Here is an 11,625-nt window from a genome sequence, read left to right as displayed (position 1 = left end):
GAATTGTCTCTGTACATGAAATGTGCTATACAAATAAACTTGCCTTGCCTTGCCTTGCCTCTTGAATAATAATTAAAAAAACACATTTCTAAAAATACAGTCTGATCATATTTGAAGCAAAGTTTTAAATGAGCTGTAAAAATTAAATGCACAAGGAGACAGAGTTACAGTAATTACATTTGTTTCTTCATTTTCTGATTACAATGTGTTTGTTTGTGGCGTTTTTGAGAACCTTAAACAGTATTTGACATCATACATTACAAAATGCTGCTCCAAAAACAAATATTTTATGATTATAGGAGGTTTTCTCTAAGATGGATAGAAAAAAAATGCCAAATGGAGACAATTTGTAGAAATAGTTCCACTATTTGAAAACAGTTTTTGGTGTTCCACATGGCTCAGTGCAAGACCACATTTTTTGACCTGTGTAAAATGCCAGAAGATTTAAATTTCCTCCTCTGGTGGTGGGGATTTACAACGTTAGGAATTCTAAAATGTCGGATAGAAAGATTAAGTTATCACTAGTTTTAGATTCAAAAGCAAAGTTCTTGGTGTTTGGTAGTAACATGTAAACCCCTGAACAGCTGCAGATTTATAGAATGTAAGTACAAAAAGTTTTTTTTTTTTTAAAGATCTTGAAGTTGATGACAAAGTTTGCTGAAAATCTTATTAAAGAACTATATATCCATTATGTTCTAGCTAAAGCCAGATATCACTTAGATTACAAATTGCTTTCTAAAATGTGCTGTTCTTTACTTTTACTGAGTGTTCTGAGGCTTTGGGAAATACTCATGAAAGCTTACTGAAACCACCATTATTTTAAGCAAAAACAAGCTGAGGCAAGACTTTATCAAGTTATTTTGTACATAAAAACACTGGTTTTGAAATCTTGATTGCTAAAATTGTATGATTTTTTTCATTCAACCTGGGTATCAGATTTTCAAAGCCAAAAATAACAGTTTAACAATGTTTTATGGCAGAGATAGATGAAATGTTTTGTTCAACTTTACAGTTGAATTTAATGTTAATTTGAGATATGAGATTTACTTTTCCATTCTATGGAGTGAAACTGTGGAACACAATGAATATGAAAATTAAACTATATTCTAACATCACACACTTAAATATGAAAATAGAGTTTTAATAAAGAAAGATTTAATCTTAGAATTATACAAATTTAGTATGTTTCAGTACCCTGTATATCATAGTTCTATTGAGGGATGAGTACAAAGGGGCAGTACATTAAGCTATGTGTTTCTCAACTCCTTTTTCTTTGTCACATAATGTTTTTTCAGTTTATTTCCTTTTTTCTGTAAAATTTCTTTAAGATTCTACCTGTTTTCTCATCTTTTGTTTTATTTTGAGTATTTTTTTTTCTTCCTGCTGTTGTGCATCAGAAATTTCAAAGAAAAAATTAATTCAAACACATTTAGCTGCATGACGGTAAAGCATTGAAACTCCAGAGTGCATCTGCAACATTGTAAACGTTTGCATTTGCAGAGCCTGTATAACTATTCGGATTAATGTTTTGTGCAAATACAGAAGTTGCGTCTGTGAGCACTGTGGCTGCTGTTACTGCACTGCGCTCCAACTGTGGTTTCCTCGTTACTGTAATGAAGAACCTGAAGCAGGCGGTCACATGCACTGAGGACACGTAGCTAAGCAGTTTGATGCATGTAGGTAAGGTACAGTCGTTCAAGATGGAAGAAGGATTTTTTTTTTTACTTAAATATTTGACAAACATTATTGTCAACCCTGTCTTTAACCATTGTGCTATTCTAGGCATCTTTACATTAAAAGTGGGGTCATCTGGACCAAATAGACAGCACGGTGAACTGTTTTTTGAGGATTTTTTTATCTTCACTGGTGTCCGTGGCAGACATAAAATCCTGTCCACCTTAGTCATAGAAGGTGGGGTGGGGTAAAGGTTGGGTCATGTGGATCCATAAAGAGAGCATGAGGGTTAAGTAAACCCAAACATTAATACAATCTGCAGACTTTGCTAAAACTTGCTTTCAAATTCAAAAAGGATTTTTTTAAATTTAATTTAGAAATCAAAACTAAATTATTTTTGTTTGAATTTATCCTGCAAAAACTTTTCAAAGGACCAAGAAGATGAAAAACGAACTACAAAAAGCAGCTTGGATGGAATTAGAAACACATTCCAAATCAATGGATAAAACTTGGGAATCAAAAGGGTCTTGATTCTGATTTTTTTCTGCCAAATAGCTTAAAAATATAATTACAGATGAATGTTTTGAGTAAATTCACACGTACAGGAAAAACACTTTTTAATCAATTTCTTTTTGAAATAGTTACTTTTTTGGTTCCAAATGTCTAAACTCAGCAACATTTCTTGACGCAATCTTGAGTTTATTTGTTCCTGTTGACTTCACTGTTCTTGCTCAAGCAGTTAAACGCATCAATATACCGTAAGCTGAATCTATAAGCTATTGAAAAGGCTGGTTTAGGTCACTCAATAAAAAATAAAGATTTTTGTCTTTCAGAGGTCAAACATCAATTCTGGAACTCTGATTTTTCTTTCTTAAAGAAGAAGACTACATTTTGAAATAAATGCATTTAACCTGATGATTCTTACTTTTTTATTATTCATAAGACGAAAATGTGGAGTCAACACGATTTTTAAAAAGACATTACAAATAAAATAATATTTAGATTTTAACTAAGAATGTTGTCGGTTTTGTAGAAAGGCTTCTTTGTTCTCAAATTACAAGTTTATTCTTATAGAAAATAAGGAAAAAGTCTGCATTGTCATAAAAGTTCAGAAGATTGATGTCAATTTTGAGTTTCATATGAAAGTTTAGATGATTATATATATAATACTAATAATATGTTACATTATAGTACTTTGGAAATATTGCTAATTTATAAATGAAAACAAAAATAAAAAAAGAAAGAAAAATTTGCACATTTAAAGTAAATTTTTACATCAAAATATAGATTGAACATAAAGTTAAAGATGGAATTCAGAACAAAAAATGTGTAATTGTTTAATTTTCAAAAAGAGAACTGTAAACAAACAAAGTTAAAGTGGAAAACGGGGATAAAAATGCGATTTTTTACCTCAAAGAAAGAATTATGGTAAAAATCATAACAAAAAATTAGTAATTGTTCATTTTCCAACTGCTAAGTGTACAAAAACACATTTAAAAATTTCATTTAAAAATAATATTTTTAATGTTAAAAGAATAATTATTGGTAACTAGAAAAATTGCATTACCTCCGATAATGCATGTGTGAATGCATTATTGCGTTGTGTAAAGTTGTGTTAAATTTGTGTAAGTTGTGTAATTGTAATAATGTGTAGTAAAAGCATGAATTTGCAGAACATGCTAGATGTGTAAAATTGCATAAAATGCTGAATTTGCTGAAAATTTGCACAAATTTGTGTAAAATTGTGTTAAATTGTGTAGTTGTGTAAAGTTGTGTTAAATTTGTGTAAGTTGTGTAATTGTAATAATGTGTAGTAAAAACATGACTTTGCTGAAGATGCTGGATGTGTAAAATTGCTTAAATTGCATAAAGTGTGTAATTTGCAGGAATTTGTGAAAAATCCTATTAGTTATAATGGGGCTGAAAAAACGCACAAATTGTGTAACTACGCAAAAACTGTAAAGTTCACAACTACTAATAATACAAGCGATAATGTCCTTAACGAGCTGAACGTTTTGATACCAAGATTGTGTAAGTCGCATAAAGTGTGATAAAGTTTTTACGTGCCGAAAAACGTACGGAAGTGGACATAAACTATAATAATAATAATAATAATAATAATAAAGAGAAACAGAAAAACAATAGTGTGAATGCATTGAATGCATTCACACAAATATTTGATTTATGTCTGCAAACTAAATAAAATATAAATTATTAAATATTCAGAACAAGACGTGTAATTGTTTAATTTCCAACTGCATAAATGTACATATTGATTAAAATAAATAAGATTTTTTATATTAAAGGAATACTCATGGGTAAATGTTTGCTTTAATTGACATCAACAATCTAAATAAAACTCATGTAAAGAAATAATTTAGAAATAAGTGTGTAATTGTTCAATTTCCAAATGCAAAAGTGTAAATAAACACGTTTGGAGTGGGAAAATGAATTTAAAACAGAATTTTAATAATAAAGGAAGAATTATGATGAAAAACTCGTTTTGATTTACATCAAAAATCTAAATTAACATTATTTTAAAGAAGGATTTTGGAACAAAAACTGTGTAATTCTTCGATTTCTAATTGTAAAAGTGTAAATAAACAAATTTGAGGTTGAAAAAAGTTCATGAAGGTAATATTTTCGATATTTAGGGTGTAAAAACACTCCTGGGTGATATTTGCGGTCTTTTACACTTGTTTGCAGTTGGTAAAAATGGTAAACAACAGTGCAGTGAAATGTTTTCCCTCAGTCGTCAGAGTGACATTTTGGACTGGCGCTTGGCTCCGCCCCCTCCAACATTCCACACATGCGGAGAAGCAACAAGCTACCGAACAGCGGCAACAGCTAGCCTCCAGCAGCTCGCGTCGTCAGGACGAGGCGCATTAACATGCAAAAGTTTCGAAACACGGATCCCCGTGTCAAGTAGACACAAGAGTCGCGTTTGTAGGCGCCCGGGACGGCTGCAGAAACCATGGGCCACAACTGGTTTTCGTAATATTCGTGTATGTTGTCGAAATTGAGAGCTTCAAATGTGCGAAAAGTCGCTCGGTCTGTCCTCGTCGTTGAACAAGATGGCAGCAACTGCAGTACCGTTAAAGGGTTCGACTGTGGTGCAGGTCCTCGTCGGTCCGGTCTTTTACCATTTGGAGGGTGCGATTTACTGGTCCTACTGAAGGTATGTGATTGAATCCGACAGTATTGGTTCACAAGGAAGATTTATTGGGTGCTATTTTAGCGTCCTTTTAGCTCGTCTCGCGGCAGGGTGGACTTCGCCTGAAGCTAGCTTGTTTGCTAACTTAAGTTTGTTTCTACAAAAAACCTTAATGGTTCTACCAAAAGCTAAATCATTTTAGCTAACTTTAAATAATATTAGAACTCCCCACACAAATCCTTATCATGAATTAAGATTACTTTTTTACCGTGGTTATTTATGAAAGTACACTTGGATACTTTGTACTTCCTAACAGTGTTGAGTTTGTTTATCGAGGTGAACTTTAGATCACTTACGTCCTGTCGCAAACAACACAACCATTGTTTAGGTGTCTGTCACAACATTGCCTTCAACAGGTGTCTGGCTTGGTGGTACCCATCCCCCAAACTTACACGTAGACACCCGCACTCACTCATTCACGCACGCACCCACTCACGCACTCCACCCTTCCCTCTGGCTTTCACGTGTTAACTGTCATTTACATCAGCTACTTGTAAAGTATGCAGTAGTAAAAAAAAAAAAAAACATTACCAGGTTATTACACACGGATGTGGATTTCTAATTTAGGCATTGATGTGGATGCTCAGCGGGGTATTAGGGTATCTACTTTAGGAAACAGCTGACATTGTGCCATAGTCATAGCCAGGATGACACATTTATACTGCAACTGTGTGGTGGCTGCTCATTTGCCATGTTGTCAGACATTTTTCTTTGCCAGCTATCATCATTTTCAGCATTGCATCTGTGATTAGTGGATTTAAGGGACTTTCTGACTGTCTAGCTTGATTTGTATTTACCATTGGAGATGCATAATTGTACTGCTGTAATTAAAGATTTAAGTAGTTGTGACCATATTCTCCACAGTGCTTGCTTCTCACTTTATTTCTGTATTTTATTTTGAAATAATCTAAAGTTTGCCGTTTCTAAAATCTCACCACCTCCCTTAGTTTAAAAAAAATGTTGTTTCTCATCATGCTGGCTTGGAGTCACACCCGTCTTTGCCTGTCTGAGCCTGTGTGTCAAGCCTTTTTTACGTTGAACTGAATTTTTTGTGCTTAATCCAACCAGTGTGTGAAAGCTTTTGACATTTAGTCAAGCCTCAAAGCTGGAACCGATAAATTCTTAATTCAATTTCAGAAAAGCACAATCTTCTGGCTGTGGAAGCTCCAGGAAGTGTGAGCTATACTTTCTCAGTTTGTTGTTGTTGTTGTTGTATTAAAGAGCCACTCCAATTGAAATTGTGTTTTTAACATCTTCTGTAGAATTTTTCTCATAATGCAGGGCATATTTAAATTAATATAAGATTGAAACTGCATTTCTGAGAATTTCTTTGTTCAAATTGTGTTGGATGAGGAGCAAGTGAAAACCTGTGGCTTGAAAAAGCTCAAATTTGTGATGCATCAACAGCTACCATGAGTGGGCCAAAGTCTCCCTTCTCCGCTAAAATTCTGAAGCATCCACTTGCAGACAAATGGATCTATATACGTCATAATTTTCCTAGCCCGAGCTGCTACCAGGGTCAAAACCTTTCGGCTGCATAGCTCCGGTATCGCTCGCAGCGTTTTTGCTAAATTAATGTTAGCTTGGGCTTGTGAGATGCTACAAGCTAATGGGATAGAGTGTAAACAAAGGGCTAATGGGAAATTAGAGGAGCCAACTTCTGCGCCAACAGTCCCGACCACAACTCAAAGGATAATTTCTAATGAGCTCCTGCTGTGCTGCAGAAAATATGTCTCAAAAGGACAGTGTTTTTGGTTTTACCTATAAACTGCCTAATCATAATTAAAATACCACTTTGACGATTTACACTAGAAAAAAAGAGTGGCACTTTAAGGATTGTTGCAATCAGATATATTCTGGTTAAAGTTATGATGTATTGGAAAACGGCAGGGCTCTTGGCTAACTTATTGCACTGGTTTTACAGGTGCACCTAATTTTTTTAGAGCTGCACCAACACAAAACTGAAGTGCACTCTCATTTCCTAATGTGTTGCCTTTGACGGAACAGTTTGTTGAGGTCACTTATTGTTCTCAAGTTTTCCCATGTATAAACCTAAGGTTTTTGGTGAGTTTACATTGCAATGTTTCCATACAGTTTAATAAATGAGCAAAAAGTTAGATTTTGGTTTAATCACCTCCCTCACAAGTGGTTATTTTTCTTCTTCAAAGTCTGAATCTTTTATTTGTCTCTGAAATTTGAGTTAAAACAAATGGCTATAAATTATGTCAGTAAAACAAGGAAAAAGCATTTATCCTATCATAAATTACATTTTCCAAGCCCCCAAACTGCATTCATAGCTCCTTTGTTCTCTTCTCTTTTTTTTTCAACAGTTTCTCTTTGTGCTTTCAAACACACAAATGTCACCAAACCTAATTTTACTGCACAACGAAAGTTTCTGGTTTAGTTGTTCTATTATTAAAAGCGGTCTGTTGTACTCAACTGAATCAGTTTGTGTTTTAGAAAAAGCAAACACTCATGTGAGGGAGGTGAAAAACAAGTTTGTTTTGAACATTTTCTTATCCACTTATTTTGCAGTCACCAATTTTACACGTTGTCCCACTTGAGAAGAGAGGTCTGTAATGTTTATCTCTCAACTGTGAGAGACTGAATGTAAAAAAGTACATTATATTTTATGGGTGTATTCAGATTGGAAAAATCATTTGGTCTGGACTGAGTTAGCTTAATTTGTTTCGGATCGAGTCCTGAACATTGCGTTTGGTCTGTGTTCAGACTGCCGCCAAGCGGACTTTCCTGTTCCAGACCAAAGGTTGTAAACAAAACCATGCAATTTGCTGCTTTGGTCGAGCTTTTGTACAGTGGAGGCATGCTGCAAGGCTGTTTCTAGCAAGACAACTGATTGGAAGGTGTGCTGATAAGTTTTTATGACATATAAATAATCAAGAAAACACTATGAGAATCAATGTGTGTCACGTTAAGAGATGTTTTAAAGAGCCTGCATTCATCTGACCACATTTCAATGAGTTGCTGTGGTGTTATGGTATTGTTGTTGAGAGAATTCTGTTAAGGAACTACAAGGTCACTTTTAGGAGGATGTCACAGCAGCGCAGAGTGCTTGCTGCATAACAAGACAGAAAAGTGTGTAAAAAGTATTTTCAGCTGTGTTAAAATAAATGTTCTAACAAGTTAGCAGTTGGACCAATAATTTCCTCTTTGATGACACAATCGTTGCTTTTTATTTGTCCGCGGCTCACGGGTCGCATCTTTTCTACTCTGTTTACATCACATGACCACCGGCTACGGTGGCTGTTTTGGTCCAGTTATCCTGCTCCAAAAACGGATTGTTTTCAGACTGAAGAATCTCAGAGCAAACGTAAACTCAGTCTGTTTAGAAACAAACTGAGTTGGGTCCGAGAGCGGTTTTTGGTCCCGGTCAAGGGTCCACTTGGATGTTTTTAGAGTGAAAAATTTTTTCGGATTAGCAAACTCTGGTTCACTTTAAGTGGATCAAATGTGTCCAGTCTGAATACACCCTATACATTTTTAAAAATAATTAATTTTTATTATGGGGCAGCGCACAAGTATTTAGCACTTGTGACCAAGGTGCCAAGCCTACATGAAAGCAAAAATTAGGGCTCTCACAAAAAGAGAGGTCTCACCATCTGAGGCCACATCCACTCTGCTGATCAGACGTAGCTAGATACTCTCCTACCTCTGGTCTTTGCAATTGGGGCCGGCACAAACAGGAATATCTGGAACCCGGCCAGTCAAAGGTGGGGTCGCACCTTTTGCTATCTGATTGGCTTAGACCACAATATGGGCAAAATATGTGTCTGTTGTTAAACCACAGGGATACCTTCAGAGTTGCAGAGTTGTTTTTTTATATATATCTAGTATAGCTGGGTGCACTGGTGCAACCAGAACTATTTTTATTGTTTGCACCATCAAGAAATGAGGTCATTTGTGTGACTAAATTGACACTGTAGAGCCCTGCATGTATTGTCAAAAATAAGCTTTTTAGGCAATTGTTTTTCTTTTAAACAATCATCTGCATATTGAACTCAAATTAGTTAGCTGCTATGGTAGCTACATGTAAACCTAAAGAGAAAACTTTCATTATTTTGACATTTAGAAGCTATATGGACAAGATTTAGTCATAGAACAAAAAAATGTCCATGATATAGCAAGTTAATACTGCATTTTTAAACATGCATACTTGCTATAAAGGAAGTAGTCATAAATTAAATTTAGAATCAATTTTAAATGGAATACAATTGATTAAATTTTGAATAAACGCAGCTATCATCTCTATCAAAACGCGGAAAAAATAAAGCTGTCACACGTGAATCAATTTTATTTAACTCTGACTGCTGTGCTTTCAATGGACCTCGATTAGGGCTTTGAATTGATTGATTGTGAGCAACTCACAAGGTCCACTTCTTAAACTGATGATAATAAATTGTGTTAAGTTAACAAGAATAATTGTAGTTTCTTGTGATAGTTTAGATTGCAGGCTTGTACAATATAAAGCTGAGTTTATACAAAATAGCCATAATTGTGCTTTTTTAATCTTTTTTTTTGTTGAATGTCCTGCATTAAAAAGTAAAGACTACTGACAGCAGTTACAGTGTATATTATGTCCATGAAATGTTTATTAAAGGTCCAAATTTCTATTTCTCAGCTTCCACTATGACCTTTGGAGAACTTTTAAGTGTTTCATTTCAAAAATGTCCCTTTTTGTACATATAAGACAAAGACTGCTGTTTGGTTGTTGTGACAACCCCATAACCTAACTACCTCTACTTCTGCTTCTTACAGCCTCATTCCCTACAGAATAAAGCTCTAATTACCTAATGAGATTAGTCAGGAGTCATTTCCGTGTCAAAGGTGTATTTGTTGCTCAGGTCCAGAACAATCACTTCATTCTACAGCCTACTGTTTTCCTCTCTGGGTTTTTGTTTTTCTCTCTGGTTGTACTTTGTGTGAAATTGAGCCTCCAGTGTAGCACGCAAGAACAAACTAGAGATCACTTGGGTTTTCCCCATCTCACATTGCAATAGACGAGTTCCTATTTCCAGTAAGGTTGACACCGATGGTTAAGATTTGTCTGTTGTGGTGACTTTTGTGACGGCATTTATCCGAAGAGTTTCCCTTTTGGGGATATTAGAAGGAAAAGTTATCTTTTTTAAAACCACAAATGTTAAAGCTTAGTCATAATTTTGGAATTTAATTTTTTTCTCTTAGATGTCTATAGGATATATATACTTTTTCAATTGAACAGAACATGCTTGCACACGGGGAATGCATTTGTGAATTTCCCAAACTTCAAAGGAAAGTGGTGTGTGTTTTGCTGTGGTAAAACTTCTAACACAACCCTTCTTTTTTTCTTTTTTTAAAGGTATGGCCTCACAAGTCTTGGTTTATCCATCACATCTGCACTCAGCTCAAACAAGTGCCTTAGGAACTAGCAGCTGTGGTACCAGCAGACACAAAGGTGAAGTCCACCGCAGTAATAACACCAGCAGAGCCTTTCAGCACCGACCCCCACCCAAGACTTACGTGATTGGAGTCAACTACGGCATTGCGTATCCCAACAATGTTCTCCCATCCTCAACTGGTGCTGATTTAGGAAGACTGCACCGTGGACTGCAGTTTGGTGAAACCGAGCAGTGGGCTCTGCAAACAGCAGGAATACAGAGAAGAGGCAGCTGGGAGAACCTGAGAGAAGGACCACTCGGGATCCAGCATCAACAGCCTTTTGAGCAGGAAGTGAGTGACGGTGGTGGGACTTCGTCAGGGGGTGGCCTGGACTGTGGTTTATTGAGGGAGGCCGGTGCGAAAGCAGAGGACGGCGAGATCAAAAACAGAAGAATACTACAGAGAGGAGGGTTTTTCAACTGTCCGGATACAGGTGCCACTCAGATATGTGAACAGAAGACGGGTGAAAGTGTGGAACAACTGCAGGAGACCAGTCGTGTCAAAGCCATGCAGATAGTGGAGGAGATATCTGCTCTACCATCACTTCCTCCCCCTGTGACCATGTTGCAGACCAGCACTGAGAACAATGCAGACACTGTCCGAGTAGGTGGTGGAGGGACGCTGCCTTCTCAACAAAACATTGTCGAGGCGGTGGCAGGAATCGGTGTGGATGCGACTGACGGCGGCGGCGAGGTCGTGGCGAGCGCTGCGGTGACTAGAACTGCATCTGGAGATGGTGATTATCAGTTAGTTCACCATGAGGTTCTGTGCTCCTTGAAGAACAGCTACGAGGTTCTGGAGTTTTTGGGTCGCGGCACCTTTGGTCAGGTGGTGAAGTGCTGGAAGAGGGGGACGAACGATGTGGTGGCTGTCAAAATACTCAAGAACCACCCATCCTATGCACGCCAGGGTCAGATTGAGGTGAGCATTTCCCAGAGCTGAACAAAAATTGTAAAACATCTCAACAACTTGCAAGTCTAATGACTTTTCTGTGTCTCCCATTGGCACACAGCAACGTCTATTAATGTATTTTTAGTGTCTTAAGACATGAGATCTACGTATATATAAATAACAGTGTGTTACTTGTGTTTTCAAATGTTCAGGTGGAGATCCTGGCTCGACTGAGCAGTGAAAATGCAGAGGAACACAACGTGGTGCGTGCTCTGGAGTGCTTCCAGCACCGCAGCCACACCTGCTTGGTGTTTGAGATGCTAGAGCAAAACCTTTACGACTTTCTAAAACAGAATAAGTTCAGCCCGCTGCCACTCAAAATCATTCGACCCATACTGCAGCAGGTAAAG

At 36.6% G+C, this 11,625-nt stretch overlaps 1 protein-coding gene across 1 annotated transcript in view; it reads left to right on the top strand.

Moving 5' to 3' along the window:
• Positions 1-4,477: 4,477 nt before the first annotated feature.
• LOC112152391 (homeodomain-interacting protein kinase 3) overlaps positions 4,478-11,625 on the top strand; it is a gene marked incomplete in the record, with an annotated part of 30,501 nt that continues 23,353 nt past the window's right edge. The window contains 3 exon segments of the mRNA XM_024281944.2: positions 4,478-4,852; positions 10,245-11,245; positions 11,428-11,619. Of these exon segments, the coding sequence (XP_024137712.1) occupies positions 10,247-11,245; positions 11,428-11,619 (1,191 nt within the window).

Source organism: Oryzias melastigma, linkage group LG6 (genome assembly GCF_002922805.2).
Source record: "Oryzias melastigma strain HK-1 linkage group LG6, ASM292280v2, whole genome shotgun sequence".
Lineage (NCBI taxonomy): Eukaryota > Metazoa > Chordata > Actinopteri > Beloniformes > Adrianichthyidae > Oryzias > Oryzias melastigma.
The sequence above is the reverse complement of the archived record's forward strand: the minus strand, read 5'-3'. Positions and strand labels throughout refer to the sequence as shown.